General features: G+C 49.8%; 2 protein-coding genes across 4 annotated transcripts in view; both read right to left on the reverse strand.

Annotated features, from left to right (window-relative positions):
* The window catches only part of ITGAE (integrin subunit alpha E), an 83,506-nt gene extending 70,638 nt beyond the window's left edge, over window positions 1-12,868 (reverse strand). For all 3 annotated transcript variants that reach the window (XM_063655743.1, XM_063655744.1, XM_054459282.2), the window contains exon 1: window positions 12,796-12,868. In XM_063655743.1, coding sequence (XP_063511813.1) covers window positions 12,796-12,829 — 34 coding nt within the window. In that variant the 5' untranslated portion in view covers window positions 12,830-12,868. The remainder of the gene's footprint in view (window positions 1-12,795) is intronic.
* Window positions 12,869-13,832: 964 nt separating this feature from the next.
* The window catches only part of NCBP3 (nuclear cap binding subunit 3), a 41,510-nt gene continuing 33,708 nt past the window's right edge, over window positions 13,833-21,634 (reverse strand). The window contains exon 15 of the transcript XR_008495190.2: window positions 13,833-14,155. The gene's annotated coding sequence lies outside the window, so the exon portion shown is untranslated. The remainder of the gene's footprint in view (window positions 14,156-21,634) is intronic.

Raw genomic sequence — 21,634 nt, forward strand, 5'->3', positions numbered from 1 at the left:
AATTAAAGCAGTGGGGTCTCGCTATGTTGCCCAGGCTGATTTCATACTCCTGCCCTCAAGCAATCCTCCCGCCCTGGCATCCCAAAGCCCTGGGTTTCCAGGTGTGAGCCACTGTGTCTGGCCTGCTATGAGTGCTCTTGCAGATGTCTTCATGATCATATGAACACATTCCTGTTGGGTATATGTCTAACTGTGGAACTTCTGGATCCTGTTAAGCATATGTTCAGCTTTAGTTGATACTGCCAAATGGTTTTTTCTTTTTTTTTTGAGACGGAGTTTTGCTCCGTCGCCCAGGCTGGAGTGCAACGGCGTAATCTCAGCTCACTGCAATCTCCACCTCTTGGGTTCAAATGATTCTCCTGCCTCAACCTCCTGAGTACCTGGGATTACAGATGCCCGCCACCACTCCCGGGTAATTTTTGTATTTTTAGTAGAGATGGGCTTTTCGCCATGTTGCTCAGGCTGGTCTCGAACTCCTGACCTCAGGTGATCCACCCACCTCGGCCTCCCAAAGTGCTGGGATTACAGGTGTGAGCCACCACATCCAGTTTTAATTTGCCTTTCTCTGATGTCTGAAGTCTCCTTACATGATTCCTGACTATTTTGATAATCTCTTTTGTGAAATGTTCTTTTTCTGTTTGTGGACATGCCTTTTTCTTATTGATTTGTAGAAATTCTTTACATATTCTACAGTTAATCTTTTATCAATTTGTGTTGCAAATATTGTCTTACTCTGTGGTTTGCCTTTTCACTTTTTTTTTTTTATAAACAGATGTTCTTAAGTTTAATGAAGTTCAAAAAAAATTTTTTTAGCCCCCAAGGTTGTACATTGTATGTTTTCTTTCTTTTTTGCTTTTTGAGACTGGCTGTCACTCTGTTGCCCAGCCTGGAGTGCAGTGGTGTGATCACAGCTCACTGCAGCCTTGACTTCCTGGGCTCAAGTGGTTTTCCTGCCTCAGCCTTTCGAGTAGCTGGGACTACAGGCCTGTGCCACCAGACCTAATTTTTTTTTTTTTTTTGTAGAGGCGAGGTTTCACTGTGTTGCTCAAGCTGGTCTTGAACTCCTAGGTTCAGGTGATCCTCCCACCTTGGGCTCCCAAAGTGCTGAGATTACAGGTGTGAGCCACTGTGCCCAGCCTGTTCTGTTTCTTGATATGGGTGTGACTTAATATGAAAATTTACTGATCTAAATTTGCATTTTTCTGTATGTTGTACTTTTAAAAAGTCTACATTAAAAATAATAATGATTATTAAAATAATTATTTTAAAATAATTATTAAGATAATTATTTTAAAATTATAATTATTAAAAAATATTATTTAGAATAATAATTACAAGTATGTGAAACACACTGAATATATAAAACTTTCATAAGTTCATATTTACAAGAGAGAGAAAAATAAAAACAAAAGAAATCAAGGTGACTCACGCCTGTAATCCCAGCACTTTGGGAGGCTGAGGCGGGAGGATCACTTACACTCGGGAATTCAAGACCAGCCTGGGCAATACAGTGACACTCCGTTTCTACAAAAAAATTAAAAAATTAGCTGCACACAGTGGTACCTGCCTGTGGTCCCAGCTACTTGGGAAGCTGAGGTGGGAGAATCACTTGAGCCCAGGAAGTTGAGGCTGCAGTGAGCCTTGATCCCACCACAGCACTCCAGCCTGAGTGACAAAGCAAGACTGTCTCCAAAAAAAAGAAAGGAAAAAGAAAATTTGTTACCAATGGAAGTAAAAAACGCACCATCTCTTTACTCTGAAAACTGACTATTAAAGGAAAAGTATTAAGCACTTTCCTTGCCTTTCCTATATGAAGTGCATTTCAGGGTCATCAAATCATCCCGGCTAATGAGAAAAAGTACTTCTTATCTTTTAAATTTTCCTTCCTTCCTTCCTCCCTCGTTTCCTTCCTTCCCTCTCTCTCTTTCTTCTTTTTTTTTGTTTTCTGTTTTTTGACAGATCACCCAGGCTAGAGTGCAGTGGCGTGATCTCGGCTCACTGCAACCTCTGCCTCCCGGGTTCAAGCAATTCTCCTGCCTCAACCTCCCCAGTAGCTGGGGATTGCAGGCATGTGCCACCACACCCAGATAATTTTTGTATTTTTTGTAGAGATGGAGTTTCGCCCTGTTGGCCAGGCTGGTCTTGAACTCCTGATCTCAAGTAATCTACACCCCCCTTGGCCTCCCAAAGTGCTGGGATTTCAGGCGTGAGCCACCTCGCCCAGCCTTGAATTTATTTTTCATTTGTTCATCTGGCCTTTATAAAAATGGCAAGAAAAATGTCTTTTTTTATGGATAAACTATTACTAATATATGCAGGAAGAATAATAGAACCAAACTATTTTGTGAGCCCTAATGAAATACAATAATTAATTCAGGCCAGGATCATCAATAGGTAAAACTTCTAAATGAGAGTCTGATAGACTCACTTTACAATTAGGCTGACACCACCTGAACCCACTAGTCCATCTTAGCATCCCTAGGAGTGGGCCTCCCAGGCATAAGTCCTTCTTGGTGTGACACCCTAGGAAGGCTCTAAGGGCCCAAGACTCTGCATTTCCAACAAGCTTCTAAGGGATGCCCACAGTGCAGGTCTTCAGACCACATTCTGAGTACTAAGGCTTTAAAATACTTCAGCAAAGAAAAGAAAAAGAAGGGCCGGGCGTGGTGGCTCAGGCCTGTAATCCCAGCACTTTGGGAGGCCGAGGTGGGTGGATCACCTGAGGTCAGGAGTTCAAGACCAGCCCAGCCAACACAGTGAAACCCCATCTCTACTAAAAATACAAAAAATTAGCTGGGCGTGGTGGCGCGCACCTGTAGTCCCAGCTGCTTGGGAGGCTGAGGCAGGAGACTCGCTTGAACCCGGGAGGCGGAGGTTTCAGTGAGCCGAGATCACGCCACTGCACTCCAGCCTGGTGACAGAGCAAGATTCCGTCTCAAATAAACAAACACACACAAAAAGAAGAAAGAAAAAGAGGTGAAATAACTACAGGAAATGGGGCAAAATCCTCACAACTGCTTAGAGTGTGCTCGCCAGAAAACTGAAACCTGATGTTAAACTTCCAGTTTTTAGGCAATTTGGGGAATAAAAAGACAAATCACACCAAGAGGAAGCAAACACACAAATCCTGAACGTAGATATTCTGCAACACACGTCACCAAACTCTGCCATAAATCAAAGACATGAAAGCAGAAAATGGGGATGGGGGTGCACTGTAGATGGAGAGAGCTACAGCAACCACATGTCATGTGTGGACCTTGTTTGAATCTTGCTTTGAACAAACCAACTGTTAAAAAGACATTTTGAGGCTGGGCGCGGTGGCTCACGCCTGTAATCCCAGCACTTTGGTAGGCCGAGGTGGGTGGATCACCTGAGGTCACGAGTTGAAGACCAGCCTGGCCAACACGGTGAAACCCCAACTCTACTAAAAATACAAAAATTAGCCGGCATGGTGGTGCATGCCTGTAGTCCCAGCTACTCGGGAGGCCGAGGCAGGAGAATCACTTGAACCTGAGAGGTGGAGGTTGCAGTGAGCTGAGATGGTGCCACTGCACTCCAGCCTGGGATACTGAGGGAGACTCCATCTTAAAAAAAAAAAAAAGGCCAGGCACGGCGGCTCACGCCTGTAATCCCAGCACTTTGCGAGGCCGAGGTAGGCAGATCACGAGGTCAGGAGATCGAGACCATCCTGGCTAACACGGTGAAACCCTGTCTCTACTAAAAATACAAAAAAATTAGCCAGGCGTGGTGGCGGGCACCTGTAATCCCAGCTACTTGGGAGACTGAGGCAGGAGAATGGCATGAACCTGGGAGGCGGAGCTTGCAGTGAGCAGAGATCGCGCCACTGCACTCCAGCCTAGGCGACAGAGCAAGACTCCGTCTCAAAAAAAAAATTACATTTTGAGACAGAGAGATTTGTATATGGACTAAATATTTGGTATTAAATGATACCAAAGAATTAATTTAGTTAGGTGGTAAGAACATTGTGGCTATTTAAAAAAATGTCCACATTCTTTATTATTATTTTTGAGACGGAGTCTTACTCTGTCACCCAGGCTAGAGTGCAATGGCACGATCTCAGCTCACTACAATCTCTATCTCCCGGGTTCAAGTGATTCTCCTGCCTCAGCCTCCTGAGTAGCTGGGACTACAGGGGTGAGCCAACATGCCTGGCTAAATTTTGTACTTTTAGTAGAGATGGGGGTTTCACCATGTTGGCCAGACTGATCTCAAACTCCTGACCTCAGGTGATCCACTCGCCTCGGCCTCCCAAAGTGCTGGGATTACAGGCGTGAGCCACCACGCCCGGCCCGGCCCTTCATGTTCTTTAGAAATGAAAATGTCCATGTTTTTTGGGAGTGAAATGACACGATGTTTGGGGTTTGGAACAAACCTGCACGTTGTGCACATGTACCCTAAAACTTAAAGTATAATAATAATAAATTTAAAAAAAATAAAAAGAGGGACATTCAAATTTGAAAAAAAAAATAATGCTTCTGAAACATTAACGTGCAAATGAATCATTGGAGATCTTGTTAAAATGCAGATTCTGACTCAGCAGGTAATGAATCAGAATGGGGCTGAGAGTCTGTTCCAACAAGCTCCCTCACTGCTGCTCCTCGGGTCACATTTTGAGCAGCCAGGCTTTAAATACCTTGACAACAAAAATGAAAAAGGGAGCACAAAATACATTCAGCCTGTGTGGCAGGATCTTGATCATTGTGTCATCTGCTTGATGGACACACTCGTTTACCTGTGTACATGCTTAAAATTTTATTATCCAAAACCAGACTTGAGGAGGAGGAGGAGACTGGGGAGGGGGCTCTGATGCCAGGGCTCTGCATCTTTCATCTCTGCATTTCCAGGCCATTTCCCTGAGTCTGGCGCAAAGTAGATATCTATATTTAATTTTGTTTTATTTATGTATTTATTTTTTGAGATGGAGTCTGACCCTGTTGCCCAGGCTGGAGTGCAGTGACGTGATCTCGGCTCACTGTAGCCTCTGCCTCCCGTGTTCAAGTGATCCTCCTGCCTCGGCCTCCTGAGTAGCTGGGATTATAGGCGCGCATCACCACACCTGGATAACTTTTGTATTTTTAGTAGAGATGGGGTTTCACCATATTGGCCAGGCTGGTCTTGAACTCCTCAGGTAATCCGCCCACCTTGGCCTCCCAAAGTGCTGGGATTACACGCGTGAGCCACCGCACCCAGCCTGATATCTATATTTTATTCCTTTTTCTTCATATCTCTGCCTCGCCTGGAATGATTTGTGGTGATTCATAAAAATACATAATACAGGTAACATAAAACTCGCTTAAAATAATGGGGCAGGCAAAAAAGGACAGAAAGAAAATGATGGCTTAAAAAAAGAGGGGGATACAACAAGCCAGGAAGGAGACCAACAGCTAACACGTAGATCACGCAGTACCAGCACTTTCTATCACGTGCTGCACTTTTGGCTCTGAACACAGCGCTGGCTCACAGAAGTGTTCCTAAAATCCCTTGGCTTAATAAAATCATTTGTTGATTCAACGCATACCTGAATGAATGAAGCTTTCTTGAAGGTGATATCAACATTAAAAAAATCAGTCAATGCCATGCAGTGTCCACAAAATTCAAAAAACAAAACACTTCCAGGCAAAGCACAACCAGTCCGGTTATTCAAGTCAGAAAAAAACTGTCCCTAAGGGTCCTTCGTAGAATGCAATGAACAAACCCCGCACGCCAGCTTTTCCAGAGCTGTGATTTGTGTCCTCCCTGCCACTGCCCCGAAGTAGAAAACACAGGAAACATAACCAGACCAGACGCTCTTGTTTGGGGGTAATGGATCCCTTTGAGAATCTTTTTCTTTTTTCTTTTTTTAAGACAGAGTCTCACTCTGTCACCCAGGCTGGAGTGCAATGCACAATTTTCAGCTGACTGCAACCTCCGCCTCCCGGGTTCAAGCGATTCTCCTGCCTCAGCCTCCTGAGTAGCTGGGATTACAGGTACCTGCTACCACACTGGACTAATTTTTGTATTTTTAGTAGAGACAGGGTTTTGCCATGTTGGTCAGGCTGGTCTCGAACTCCTGACCTTGTGATCCACCCGCCTCGGCCTCCTAAAGTGCTGGAATTACAGGTGTGAGCCACCGTGCCTGGCCTCTAATTTTTTAAAAAAATTTTTTGTAGAGAAGGGGGTCTTGCTATGTTGCCCAGGCTGGACTCAAATTCCTGGGCTCAAGTGATCCTCCAGTCTTGGCCTCCCAAAGTGCTGGGATTATAGGAGTGAGCCACTGTGCTCAGCCTTCCTTGTTTCCCTATTGCCAGTGACTGCCCCCTGCCACCAGTGAGTCCAAGGGGGCACACACTGCATCTGCCTCGATTGCCACATTATCTCAGGGCCTGGCATGGTGGCCCACACTCAGTAGGTGCTGGGAGAGCGGCCGCTTACAGCCTACATAGACTCTCAAAGGTTCCAGATCAAGACCCCTAGGCAGGGAAGAAGGCTGTACTGTTCCCGCTGCTCCCCGACGAATCCAGAGCTGAGATAAGGGATGCCCAGTAGGGAGTTTGGGCTCCGGCCCCGGGACCCACGTCACGTTGAGCCCTGTGCCTCCTGGTAAGTCAGGCTGGGGAAAAAACAGGAGGTCAGCAAACTGCCTAGAGGAGAATTAAAAAGTGCGAGCTGCCCACATGTTACGAGGGGTGAGTGGGGGGCCTTCTTCCCCCCGTTTCACTGTCGATATAACTGAAAGGCACGAATGAAGGCCGCAGAGCAAAGTCCAGTCTCCTCTCCTGGGCGTCCGTGGCACCCCCCGGCTCTGCCCGGTGCACCCTCTGCACATTCCTGCCTCCAGGCCTCGACACAGCTGCTCCCTCCACCCAGCAGGCCTGCTCACCACTCTCCACCTCTGTCTGCAAAGCCCGTCTTTTGTGGCCCTGCTCAGCCAGCCAGGAGCCAGGAGCCAATCCAGACTCTCAGTCAGACTAACTCCCGGGTCCCTGAGCCCCCTCAGCACCCTGTGGTCTGTCTGGCTCTGACCAAATTCTGTCTGGATCAGGGTGATCTGTGATTCAGTCTGTCTCCCCTGAACCGTGATGTGATCTGAGTCACACACAACACCCCCCGCCATAGAGCCCAGCTCAGCACAGGGCCAGGCCCAAAAGAGGTGCTCTAAAAATGTCAGAGTGGGCCAGATATTCCCTTTCCTCACGCCACCCCACCCCCGTGTTCACTTTGTTCAACAGAGAGGTCTTGTTCAACTGAGGGTTCCGCTCCCCCAGAGCACCTGTTGCCTTCCAGGCACCACGCTAGGTGCTGAGGCTCAGAGAGGAGTGTGGTTTGCGCATGGCCCGTCGGAAGACTGAATATTTGTGTCTGGGGCTCAGATTCTGTGTTTATGCCCGATTCCAAAGCCTTTAGTAAAAGCTGGAGGCACTGAGGGGCTGGTAAACAGAGAGCGGCCAGGGTCACAAGTGGCCTCAAGAAGCTGGCACTGCTCCTGCTGTGCGGCGGCTCACTGAGCTGGAGCAGGGCTCTGCTTACAGGGCTGGTAACTAGGTCAGCAAGAGCCTGCTGCAGAGGCACGGTGGCATGAGACTGTGTACATGCGTGTGTGCATGTGTGTGTGTGTGCATCCATGTGTGCTTGTGTGCATCCGTGTGTGCATCCGTGTGTGTGCATCTGTGTGTGTGCATCTGTGTGTGCGTGTGTGCATCCGTATGTGCATCCATGTGCATCCGTGTGTGTGCACGTGTGCGTGTGTGCATCCGTGTGTGCATCCATGTATGCGCATCCGTGTGTGTGTGTGCATCCGTGTGTGTGTGTGTGCATCCGTGTGTGTGTGTGTGCATCCGTGTGTGTGTGTGTGCATCCATGTGTGTGTGTGTGTGTGGTGGGGGAGGTCGCTGTATTTGCTGGGCTTTCCCTGAGAGCCAGCTGGTGCCCAGGTGTGCCAGGCCTGGCTCAGTTTGTTTCCTCGGACTGGACTCGCCTCAGGCCCAACAGTTTGCCTTTGAGCTGCGCCTCCATCAGGAAACCACCTCCTGTTGCATTTCCCACCAGGACTCAGAAAACAGCATTGTCTTGGTAGATGTTCTTGAGTTCAAATCCTCACTGCCTCGGAGTCACTGAAGGACCCTGGGCTTGGCACCTCGCTTCCATCTCCCCTCTGGGACATGGGGCCGTGCACATCAAATGGGGTGACACGCGGCCCCAGGTCTGACGCAGGAGGCTCAGCACGTGGAGGCTGAGGTTGGAGAGAGTTATAACCACAGGCGAGGGCTGGCCCTCCCTCCCAAGCCCCCCTCGCATGCTGTCTGACTTACAGACATAGCTACACCAGCGTCTGTCACCACACTACCCACAGGACCACCTCTCTGAGCTGTCCCCAGCCACAGAGGCCTGCTGAGTCAGACCGAGATCCCCCTCCATCCTGTCAGCCACCACTGTTTCCCCTCAAACCTGTCTCCCCCAGCACACTGGGCAATTTAGCACACATTCTCACAGTACAATAAGTACCACTATTCCCAATTTAGGAAACTGAGGCCCATGAGGCATGATTTGCCCACACTGATACCAGGAGCTGCAGCAGTGGGACTAGATGCAGGGGTCCCAACACCCCGCCCAGAACACCCAGCAGGGCCTCGTGGGAGGACTGTGCCTCAGAGCCATCTGCAGCCAGCCGCAGTCCCCCCACCTCGATCTTCTACACGGAGCCTCATCAACTCCACCCCGAACCTCACAGTCAGCTGAGCCCATCTCTCTCCCTCACCCTTCATTTCCCTAATAACAAGAAAGGCCAACAGGCCTTGAACACTACCGTGTGCTAGAAACTAAAAATTTCTTTTTTTTTTTTTTTTTGAGATGGAGTCTCGCTCTGTCGCCCAGGCTGGAGTGCAGTGGCACAATCTCGGCTCACTGCAAGCTCCGCCTCCCAGGTTCAGGCCATTCTCCTGCCTCAGCCTCCCGAGTAGCTGGGACTACAGGCACCCGCCACCACGCCCAGCTAATTTTTTGTGTTTTTAGTAGAGACAGAGTTTCACTGTGTTAGCCAGGATGGTCTCGATCTCCTGACCTCGTGATCCACCCACCTTGGCCTCCCAAAGTGCTGGGATTACAGGCGCGAGCCACTGCGCCCGGCCTCTTTTTTTTTTTTTTTTTTTTTTTTTTTGAGACGTTGTCTCTGTCTTCCAGGCTGGAGTGCAGTGGCACGATCTCAGCTCACTGCAACCTCTGCCTCCTGGGTTCAAGCAATTCTCCTGCCTCAGCCTCCCAAGTAGCTAGGATTACAGGTGCGCACCACCATGCCTGGCTCATTTTTGTATTTTTAGTAAAGACGAGGTTTCACCATGTTGGCCAGGCTGGTCTTGAACTCCTGATCACAAGTGCTCTGCCCACCTTGGCCTCCCAAAGGGCTGGGATTTCAGGCGTGAGCCACTGTGCCTGGCCAGGAAACTAAACACTTCTCATGAGTATGTCCTCCTCCCCACGACCGCCTTCCCCAACACCCGCGTATGGGGCCAAGATAGCAGCCTCCTCACAGGCCTCTCTGCCTCCCCTCTCTCCCAGATTCCAACTAACACACAACATACAAGTCTGTCGCCATCCTGCTCAAGACCTTCTGTGGCTCCCCACTGCCCTCAGCAGGAGCTCCAAGCTCCCCCAGGCCGGCACTCAGGTCCCCCCGTTCCTCATTACCTCCACCGTGGGCCTCTCGGGCCTGGATGCCCGCATTCCTCCACTCATACCACACCTGCCCCACGAATGCAGACCTCCCAGAGAAGGGCAGGGATGTGGGGCTCCCACATGGCCCACATCCCCCCAGCCAGCTCTCCCACACACACTGTATTCCGCTGTCATTTCACCTTTGCTTGGGCTGCCCCTCTGCCTGGAGTGCCCCTTCCCTACCCCCGTGTTGTGAGACCCTGCTGGGGCTGGGGAGGCTACTGTGTACACAACCTGCCTTCTCTTCACACAGGGGGCCAGGACAGGGGTGGCCTCGCCTCTGCCCGCACCTCCAGGGCCCAGCATGTGTCGATTTGGGGCGGGGCTGGAAGGGAAAGCGACACCAGAGGAGACAGCCTTCTGCTCCCACTCACGCTTCGCCTCCATCTTCCTACAAACCAGACTCCTCACACCCCAGGGCTTGGTCCCTCCTATCCCCCCTGCACAGAAGGCCCCTCTGCTTGCCCCCAGCCTGTACTTGCCAAGGACCTCCCCATCCTTCAGAGCCCACCTCAGATGCTACAGTCTCCCACTCCCCAAGGACTGAGGTTTTCTATCACGCACAGGCCCAGGGTGATGCCCCGGCAGAGCCCCAGGCCTCAGCCCAAGTGCGTGCCACCAGCAGAGCAGGCCCTGGACTTCTGGTTCCTTCTTCTTCACCCCTGTAAGGTGCTGTAGGCTGACAGGACAGGCCTCTTCACGCAAGGGTGGAAACTGAACCTCTGAGACCCAGGATGGAGAAGTGAGTTGATGTGACTGCAGAATGAGTCAGGGGTGAAGACTGACTTGGGGACAGCAGGCCATAGGGTAAGAGGGCATGATGGCACTGGTGGTCAGGGTGTGGACAGTTCCAGGGTTTCAGTGTCTGTCTGCACCCGACGCTTCTAAAATCTCCCTTAGACAATTGCTATTATTCCATCTGCTGCCACAAATAAGTAGGCATCACCAGAGTGGGTGGCCTGGAGAGGGTGGAAGGTCAGGGCCGGGCCAGTCCTGGATTCTCTCCAGCCTAAGGAGGCCCAGCCCGGGTGCTGGGCCTGGAGCCACAGTCTGAGGGAGTTCTTCCTCCCAGCGACTCCTGGCCATTTGCTTTCTCAGACTCTCCTCAGCCCCCAAGACTCAACGCCACCTCACCTCCTCCAGGAAACTCTCCCGCACTGGCCCATCCTAGTCTCAGGACCTCACAGCGTGGAGCAGAACTGCAGCAGCCTCGTTTCCGCCACCCACACCAGAGCTGCTGGGGCCCTGCTCTCGTCCCCTTCCCGTAGCTGAGCTGAGCGCTAAGTGGTCTCATGGAAAGTCTGCTCCATCATCGCTCTCTGCTGCCCATCAGCTTGGGAAGAGCCTAGGCCTCAAAAGAGGTCTGATCAATGCCACCTGCTGGAAAAGGCACTGAGGTGATGGCTGGTGCTCTCAGAGGCTAAAGGAGACAGATGAGCCGCAGGAGTATTCTGGAGCTGGGAGGCAGGACAGAGGCCTGGGGTTGAGCCCCGTGTCTATTGTCAGTTGCTTGCAAGCCTGGGTAGTCACTGCCCACTCTGTGTCCCAGTCACCTCCTCTGTACTGGGAGAGGGTAGACAAGAGTCTCGTCTAAGCATCTGCTCCAGATACTCTTGGTAATGGGAGATCAAAGCCACAAGCCATAAAAAGAGTGAGACTCTCTCCACACCCCACATGTAACTAAAAACAGAGAAGTCTAAATTGTAAAATAAAAGGAAGTTCAACAAACTGTTGACCTTTCCATGGTGACTATTCTGATGTTTTTGAAATATAAAATATTAGGCCGGGCAAGGTGGCTCATGCCTGTAGTCCCAACACTTTGGGAGGCCGAGGCAGGTCAATCACCTGAGGTCGGGAGTTCGAGACCAGCCTGACCAATATGGTGAAACCCTGTCTCTACTAAAAATACAAAAATTAGCCAGGCATGGTGGCAGGCGCCTGTAATCCCAGCTACTTGGGAGGCTGAGACAGGAGAATTGCTTGAACCTGGGAGGCAGAGGTTACGGTGAGCCAAGATCCAGCCTGGGCTCCAGCCTGGGCAATAGAGCAAGACTCTGTCTCAAAAAATAAAATAAAATGAAAAGAAATATAAAATATTAAAATCTGTCCAAAAACGTGTGCCTTGCTGGTACCCTACACATTGTGGCCTGCTTCCTGGGTGATCTGGCCCCAGGTGGGATGCTAATCCCAAGTCCCCTCCCAGTACAGCCTCAGCCCATTTTTCAGGGAGAACTCAGCTACCAGGAGCCTTTCATCCACATAAGCTTGATGCCCATCCAATTCTCCAGCCAACCTCCTGAGCAGGGGCAGGAGACCCATAGGAAGTCTGCTCAGATCACTAGGCAGGACCACCCTGGCCTCCGGCTTGATCTTAGCAGCCTCCAGGGGCTCACCTGACCGTGCTGTCTCATCACGGGGGGCCCACAAAAGGATTCATGGCTTGGCTTGCCCAGAGGCTTCCATGGGACAGTTAAAGGCTAAAATGGGATCCCCCCAGGCAGCAGAAGCGCCTCCCCCCACCCCACATTCCAGTTTTCACCCTGGGCCTGACAGCACAGGAAGCAGGCTCCCCGCCAACACTCACACCCTCTACCATACAGACACTTGCCCCCAGTCTCTGGTCAACACTCTCACAGGGTCCTCACCCTCATCAGCCCAATCCCTGCTCTGTAACAGAAGGGAGCTCTGCCAGGCGGAGCCTCCACACTCAGAGAACAAACTACAGGGGCGAGGCCCTGCCCCAAGTGGGTGCCATGGGGAGAGGGCCTCGGTGGCGGGGGGAGGCTGGCTGGAGGAGGAACAGAATGGCAGAGCCCTGGAGTCCAAAGCCCCTGGCTGACAGAACTGGCAACACGAAGCCTCAGCCGCCCTTCCCAACAAGCCTGGGGATCTGACCCACTTTCCCGGAGTCTCCTGGAGCAAGGGGTCTCCTGGAGCAAGACTCCTTTCCTGGAGGAGCTGCTACTCTCTAACCTCTGGCTCTAACTGAGCCCCATCAGAGACAGACAGTCAAGGCTGTAGTCTGCAGACACCTGGCTGGAGCTGAGGGCACAGCAGCCCCTCGAGGCAGCGGGTGAGAGGACTTACTGGCCATGCAGAGCAGAGTGTGGAAGGGCCACATCCTCGCTGGAGCAGAGGCAGCTGCGTGGGAGCCGAGGCGTACGACACATGGGCCGTGGCCCACTCAGCTTCCCCTCAGCCAGGAGGCCAGGAGGCGGGGACAGAAGCACACACACCAGCAAGGACCCACAGACAGGCACTTTCAACCAAACAGAGACACTCCGGCTCATACACAACCAGCCGTGTGGCTTCCTCAGTTGTGGGCTGGACCCTAGGAGCTTAGGGGCTACTGTCAGCCCCACTCTACCACCCAAACTTTGATGGAATAGGGAGCTGAGGTTTGGCCAGGGCTACAGTTCTAGGTGTCCTCAGCAGATGCTGGAGGTGCAGGAGCAACATGAATCCAGCCTGCCGTCCGTATCATCCATTTGAGTCGGTCCCCTGTCCTGTCTCAGAACCTACCACCAGACATCTCAGCCCAGCTTCCAGCCCAAGGTCCTCGGTGGTGGTTGCCTCAGCATTGAGACAGGGGTCCCCCTCCCATAGGAATTGCCTCCCCAGCCAAAAACTGGGCTCCTGTACCAGCCCATGCACTCAAGGCCCTGGGGTTCTGGAGGGCCAGATGAGTGGAAAGACCCAACGCACTGAGTGAAATCACTGCCTCGATTCAACTTTGGCTGCGTTCATTCTCTTTAAAACCAGGACAGCATCCTGACACGGAAACTGACTGAACAGGACTCTGAGTTACCAGAATAACAGAAGAAGTAAAATTCTATACATCTTCCAGCATACCTCTGAGGCATCCCAGCATCCCACAGAACACGCCGTTGACAGTTTCAGTCGTATTTAAGTGCTGATCTGTCAGATCTGTACTGTGTGACCAAGTCTGTGACACAGAAAGAACTCTCCTGCACCCCTGCTCCCCAGGCTGCTGAAGTGCAGAGCGGCGCCGTCAAACAGAACTCTGCGCAGGGGTGGATCTGCTCTAGGTCGACACTGTCCAGGATGGTACTCATGGGCCACATATGGTACTAAACCCTTAAAATGTCACTATAACAACTGATGAACTGAATTTTATATATTTTATTTAATTTTAATTAAATGTAAAAAGGCAGGACATTCCAAGCCTCCCTCCCATGAGTGTCTGCAGCCCCATTCACTTTGAAATGTGGATGTGTTAACACAGAGTGGACAATGGTGTTGACTTCATTATTAGATAAAAATCCATGTTATTTTGTTTCTCGCATTGAAAGGTTGCTTGGCTAAGGTTCTGTGAAGATCCGACGACATTTCCAACACTTTGCCTTGTCTGCTTTGCTCTGACAAAGTGCTTATGACTACTAGATCTTGCTCGGTTATGTGAGATTACAATTCACCGGTTTTCATCCTGTATGAAACAGAAGTTAAACAGCAGAGAAGTTAAACAGTTGTAAAAGCGAAATTCCAGGTCTGGTGGTTTTCCTGCCAGGTCATGATGAAACCATCCTACTTCTGTTGAACCTTGTCCCAGGCAGGATCGGGGCCTGCGGTCCACAGCCTGTCTCCCCAGCGCTCCAGGGCTCGTGACCCTCCTCCTCTCCTCACTTCATTCTGCGCTCCAAGGGCACTGGGGAGAGTCACAGTGGTCTCCTCTCCCCCGCACTGGCCTAAAGCGGGAAGAGAGCAGCCCAGTCACTGAGCAGATCCCTGCTAGGGCAGGGCTAGAACCCAGACTGCAGCTCACTCGAGATTCCTGAGAGAAGACTTTGTGTTTGGAGTGTGAACGTCAGGGTACCTCGGGAAGCCAGGGAAAGCTGATGACTGGGTGCTGGACAGGGAGCAGGGCCACTTCTGTACCTTTGCAGACTTCTAGAATGCTGACTCATCCTGCATCCATCCAGTATGTATTTATCCAAGCGTCAGTGCCTCTAGTCATGAGACACATAGGGGTCCGTAAAGCCCACCTGGCGGTATCTGCTTTCCCCACAAACCCAAACTATATCCCCAAGGTCAGGGCCAGGCTCTGTTGAGTAATGCTCCCCGTCACAGCACCCAGCACAAGGCTGGGTGTTTGACAAATACACACATAACCAAAAGACATGTCAATGTGGTTTCCCAACTCACTTTAAACAAATATTCCGGGACCAACTTCAGGGACGTTCTACAACAGAAACTGGACTGTACTCTTCACAAACATCAATGTCATGAAAGACAAAAGAAAGGCTGAGGACCTGCTCCAAATGAAAGGAGGCTGCAGAGAGGACAACTAAAGGCAGCGCCTGATCCTGGATTGGATCCTGGACCAGAAAAACAACGGCTTTCAAAATCATTATTGGGACAGTTGGCAAATCTGAAACAGGAACTACAAATTAGCAACTCTTGGACTGATCAGAGAATATTACACATTTCCTGAATTTGAGAACTGTACCATGGGCATGTGAGAGGCTGTCCCTGTTGTTGGGAAATGTTCACTAAAACATCTTATGGATAAACGAGCATGATGTATACAAATAACCCTCAAATGGTTCATGGTTCAGAGAGGATAGGAAGAAAAAGGGGTGAGGGAGAAGAGGAGGGAACAAATCAAAGAGAAAATGTGGCAAAATGTTCTTTGTTGTACCCTTCAAACTGCTGTGATTTTGAAATTATTTCAAAATAAAGTTTTATATATTTTTTTAAATTTTTTTCTTTCTTCCCTTGATACTAGGAAGAATAAAGTTTTTAAAAAATGGGCAGGTGGGCCGGGCGCGGTGGCTCATGCCTGTAATCCCAGCACTTTGGGAGGTCGAGGTGGGCGGATCACGAGGTCAGGAGATCAAGACCATCCTGGCTAACACGGTGAAACCCGGTCTCTACTAAAAATACAAACAAAAATTAGCTGGGCATGGTGGCGGGCGCCTGTAGTCCCAGCTACTCGGGAGGGTGAGGCAGGAGAATGGCGTGAACCCAGGAGGCGGAGCTTGCAGTGAGTCGAGATCATGCCACTGCACTCCACTTGGGTGACAGAGCGAGACTCCGTCTCAAAAAAAGAAAAAATGGCCAGGTGCACTTGTAGTCACAGTTACTTAAGACGTTCAAGCTACTTGGGAAAGCTTGAGCCCAGGAGTTTGAGTCCAATCTAGACAACATAGTGTGAACCTTAAAAAAGTTGCAAAATGTTCATGGATGGAGGAGACAAGCTCGGTGTGAGGTGAAAGGGCTGCCTGTGGGTCGGGCGTGGTAGCTGACACCTGTAATCCCAGCACTTCGGGAAGCCGAGGTAGGCGGATCGCCTGAGTTCAGGAGTTTGAGACCAGCCTGGGCAACATGGTGAAACCCTGTCTTTACTAAAAACACAAAAAATTAGCCAGGTGTGGCAGCGTGTGCCTGTAGGCCCAGCTTCAGGAGGCTGAGGCAGGAGAATTGCTTGAACCTGGGAGGCGGAGGTTGCAGTGAGCCGAGATTGCGCCACTGCACTCCAGCCTGGGCGACAGAGCAAGACTTCGTCTCCAAAAAGAACAGAAAGGGCTGCCTGCTGTCTTCAGAGTGAGTCAAAAGCACTGAGGCACAGCCTTCAGAGGCAGGAAATGGTTCTAGTCCCCCACTTGCCTTCTGACTCTTAGGAAGCCAGAAAGAGTGATGACACTGCTGAGACCAGAACCTAGGGCTGCAGAGCAGTGGCACTCACGACCTTTGAACGCTCAGTAGGAGTGCCCTGCTCAGTGCCAAGGCCTCACAGGCGAGCCCTCGTCTGAGCAGCTCTCAGCCACCTACAAGGTCAATCCGATTTCTCAGATGAGGATGCTGCCTCCGAGAGGCCACATAGCTAGTAAGGAGCAGAGCTGGGACTCCAAACAGGTCTGCTTCCTCCAGAATCAGGACTCTGCACCACCACAAACTCTCCTGCCTTCAGCTCTTTTGGTGTGTAAACTTTTTTTATTTTTGTTTTTGAGATGGAGTCTTGCTCTTTCATCCAGGCTGGAGTGCAGTGGCACAATCTCAGCTCACTGCAACCTCTGCCTCCTGGGTTCAAGCAATTCTCCTGCCTCAGCCTTCCGAGTAGCTGGGACTACAGGCACCTGCCACCACACCCGGCTAATTTTCGTATTTTTAGTAGAGACGGGGTTTCACCATGTTGGCCAGGCTGGTCTCGAACTCCTGACATCAGGTGATCCCCTGCCTTGGCCTCCCAAAGTGCTGAGATTACAGGTGTGAGCCACGTGCCCAGCTAGGTGGTGTGTAAATTTTAAAAAAGCAGAGATTTCATCCCACAAATGCAGACTGGGATCTCCACATGACCAGGTGCTGTGGACTGAACTGTAAATGTCCTCCAAATTCATATGTTGAAGTCCTAACCCCCAATGTGGCTCTTCTTGGAGATATGGCTTTTAGGAAGTAATTAAGGTTAAATGAGGTCATAATCCAGTAAGACTGGTGGCCTTACAAGGGCCATGTGCAGGCACCAAGAAAAGCCTACGTGAATAAGACAGCAAGAGGGTGCTCACCATGTTGGCATCTCTGGCTTCAGATCTGTGGGGGACTGAGACGGTGATGGCACAGGGAGAGAACAAGGAGTGGATTCTCCTGTCCTTTCTAAGGAAGGGGCTGGGAGGGCGAGGGCTGCACTGGGTGCTGCGACCAAGGGTCCAGGGGCTTGGATCTCTTGTTTACAAACCCCTACTTCTTTCCTGCTGTCTAGCCCCCACCCCTGATGCTCCCTGGAAAGGAGAGCAAGGGTCCTTGAACACCCATTAGCACTAGAAGGAAACTGGAGCTCACCCCAGTTGAGCCCACCATTTGACAGACAGGGAAGCTGAGGCCCAAGGAGGTGAGGGGACTTGCTCAGTCTTTCCAATTGAGTATGTGGGGCAGAAGGAGTCCCCAGGGCCCCAGCCCCAGCCGCCATCCTATTTGACTTTCCCCAATAAGCATTCTACCTGAGCTAAAGATGCTGCCTGCCTCTCACAGGCCCTGAGAAGAGGATGGCCACATCACAGGATCGAACACTACCACGAAAATTCTAGGAAGGGACAGGAAGGTGAGAATTCTTTTTTTTTTTTGAGACAGAGTCTCACTCTGTCGCCCAGGCTGGAGTGCAGTGGCGCGATCTCAGCTCACTGCAACCTCTGCCTCCCGGGTTCGAGTAATTCTCCTGTCTCAGCCTCCCAAGTAGCTGGGACTACAGGTGCCCACCACCATGCCCAGCTAATTTTTGTATTTCTAGTAGAGACGGGGTTCCAACATGTTGGCCAGGCTGGTCTTGAACTCCTGACCTCAGGTGATCCACCCGCCTCGGCCTCCCAAAGTGCTGGGATTACAGGCGTGAGCCACCACGCCTGGCCCGAGAATTCTCTTCTCCCAATGGTGTGGGCCTCTCGACCTCACTAACCTACACTGGCCCAGAGGTGACGGTGACAATTTGAGATAACACAAAGTCTCAACTATTTACAAATCTGGTCATTCAGAGAGGGCCCCGGAATTGCTCAAATGAACAGTAAGAATCCTGAGGCAGGGTACTGACCTTGGTAGGTGAAATACTGCCTATACTCTCGAGTTTTACGGATAGTGCAGCCAAATTCCACTCTGATGCCTCACAACTACTTAAAATCGGATTTTTGAAGCAGCATTTCCCTAACTACTCCCAGGAACAAAGTTCTGCGAAATGTTCATAGAGTTTCATTGAAAAAAAAAAAAAAAAAAAGCTACAATATTTTTCTTCTAAGATTTATTTTATAAACATGTAAGAAAAGTTGTAGATATTTACTGTGGGTCTGGTTATGCAAGAGCAAGAACAATCTGCCTGGACACAGCGTGCGATTCTCAGTATCAAAAGCATTCTCTTTCTTCAGTTCGTAAAAGAAAAACACGGTTTAACTTCTAATTTACTGCCTGTTATTATAAGGTTTAAAAGCAATTACTGTACTTATGTACCAAACTTATTTGTGTAGTAACTAATTCATCTGTGAAGCCATGGTTTGCTGTGGCTTCACAGTAAATTTTGACTTAAGTCTAAAGCGCGTGTTAGCATCTCATCGTAACTTAATGCTTCGAGTGAGAAGTTTGAGGAATGCTGCTTTAGGCAAAAGAGCCACTGCAGGAATGAGCTCCGCTCTTTTCACCTGCTCTGGACTGCTGTCAGTTTCCTCACCAACAGGACCACAGGCTTAAGAACTGGCTCAGGAGTCCTTCTTTAGGGCCTAGCGCCTGCCTACCAGCTTCCTCTACTTCTATCCCAGGACAGGTGAACGCTTTTCTAAAAAATATTTTGAACCATCTGCATGATTCCCTAGCAAATGCTTTAGAGAGCTGGGTAAGCTTCAGCTCTGACATGGCCAGATCATCAAAATTTGAAGTTTACTCAGGTCTATTTAATGAGATTTTTTTTTTCTTATACAACCATATGCACTTCTGAATAATCTTCCCTTTTTTGAATCTGGGGCTTTCATCTACAATTAGACTAACCTGCAGACAGTAATGCCAGAGCTGGGCTGGGTTACCATAATTCATTCATTTACCAAACATTTTCGAAGCACTACTTACTCTGGGCTGGCCTGATGAAAGGATACAGAGATAACACCACAAAGAAACTTGCTCATTAGGAGCTTGCTTACTGGCTAGAAAGGAAAATACAACATGAAAATAAAGCATTGTACGTACATGGCAGAAAAATGACTAGCCTGTCAGAGGGCCCCAGAGCCTCAGAGGATGGAGCCACTCCTGAGGCTGGAGGGTTTACAAACTCATCCCATCTTTACAGAAGACCTGCTAGATGCCAGGCATGCTGCAGGCACGGGGGAAAGCCCACTGAACAAGCAGACACGGTCCCTGCTCTCACGGAGCTTACAGTCTAGCAAGACAAACTAGGAACAAGAAATTACAGTCCAGTGTAGAGGTGTGCGGGGTTGTGGGGTACAGTGATTTGGCATTATACACACATTTCACTTAAACACAATGGTATTTGTCCGAAAAAGATTTTAAAAAAGAAAAACAAATCAGTTGTTTGGACCATTCTGCTGGCCCCTCCTTCACTCCATGAGCACAGACAGGAGGGCGGGCCCGGGCAAGCTCATGCCTCTGCTGCACCTGTGGCCTGCCTCAGTTCCCAAGCTCCCCAGAAGTGATCTTCTCGCCCAAATGTGGTTCTAACACCCAAAAACAAGTGATTTTTGCACAACACAGCCCTAACTGCAGGCCAATCACTTCACTTGGTACTCAACCAAACAGTAATCTGTTCCCACATGGGCAAGAAATGACTACATGGGACCTCAAGATGTTGGTTTTCAATAGGGCACCTTCCTTAGATTTCTAAGAGGAATTTTAATTACACTCCATTTTTATCTTAGGTACTGACCTTAGAACTGAATCCTGGAGAGAGCTGAGACTCTTCTGTGGTAGTACCATGGGACACATAGAAGTAGCCTATACCCTGGCTCTGGAAGTTGGGGATTGCCTCCGGGAAGGGCCCCTAAGACCTTAAGTTGGTGAGGGGAAGATTGAGGCGGGAGGGGAGAAGCCTGGGGGAAGCATGTCGCTGGAGGTAGAAACAGCTCTGTGCACAGTCTGCAGGGCTAGTGAGATCAAGCTGCATCTAGGGAACTGGTGGGCAGAGGGCACGGGAGATGGGGAGAACAGGCCAGGGATACTACCAGAGGATGGACCTTGGTGAGCCTTATAACATGCTATCAAAAAGGGTGGGATTTATGTATGTATGTATTTATTGAGACAGGTCTTGCTCTGCTGCCCAGGCTGGAGTGCAGTGGCTTGATCATAGCTCACTGCAGCCTTGAATTACTGGACTCATGCGATCAGGAGTGTGGAATTCATTCTCGGGGCGATAGTGAAGCTTTGGAAAACTTTCAAGCAGAGGAATAACAGCATCAGATTTATATTTAAGAAAGGTCATCCTGAAGCATGTGAAAAGGTGCCCAACATCATTAGTCATTAGGGAAAAATACAAATCAAATCCACAATGAGGGCCAGGGGTGGTAGCTCATGCCTGTAATCCCAGCACTTCGGGAGGTCGAGGCAGGAGGATCACTTGAGGCCAGGAGTGTTAGACCAGCCTGGGCAACATAACGAGACCCCATCTGTACAAAATGTATTCTAAAAAGAAAAAATAAAAACAAAAAACTACAATGAGATACCACTTCACACAGAAAATAATGAGTGTTGGTGAAGATGTGGAGAAACTGGAACCCTCACACATTGCTGGTGGGAATGCAAAATGATACAGCTGCTTGGAAAAACCACCTGGCGGTTCCTCAAAAGGTTAAAGATAATTATGACCCAGCAATTCCACTCCTAGGTATACACCCAAGAGTCATGAAAACACCTGTCCATGCAAAAACTTGTTCAGGAATGTTCGTAGCAACATTATTCATAATAGCCAAAAAGAAGGGCCAGATGCGATGGCTCACACCTGTAATCCCAGCACTTTGGGAGGAAGAGGTGGGCAGATCACCTGAGGTCAGGAGTTCAAGACCAGCCTGACCAACATGGTGAAACCCCATCTCTACTAAAAATTACAAAAAATTAGCCAGGCGTGGTGGCACATGCCTGTAATCCCAGCTACTCTGGAGGCTGAGGCAGGAGAATCACTTGAACCCCGGAGGCGGACGTTGCAGTGGGCCGAGATCGTGCCATTGCACTCCAGCCTGGGCAACAAGAGCGAAACTCTGTCTCAAAAATAAATAATAGAAATAGAAATAGAAATATATATATATAGCCCTAAAGTAGAAACAACTCAAATGCCCGTTAACCAATGAGTGGATAAAAAAAAAAATGTGGCGTACCCATAAAATGGACTATTATTTGGCAATTTTAAAAAATGAAATACTGATATATGCTATGACATGGATGAACCTCAGAAATATGTTAAGAAGCCAGTCACAAATAGACACATAGTATA

This window comes from Pongo pygmaeus, chromosome 19 (genome assembly GCF_028885625.2).
Source record: "Pongo pygmaeus isolate AG05252 chromosome 19, NHGRI_mPonPyg2-v2.0_pri, whole genome shotgun sequence".
In the NCBI taxonomy this organism is placed as follows: Eukaryota; Metazoa; Chordata; class Mammalia; order Primates; family Hominidae; genus Pongo; species Pongo pygmaeus.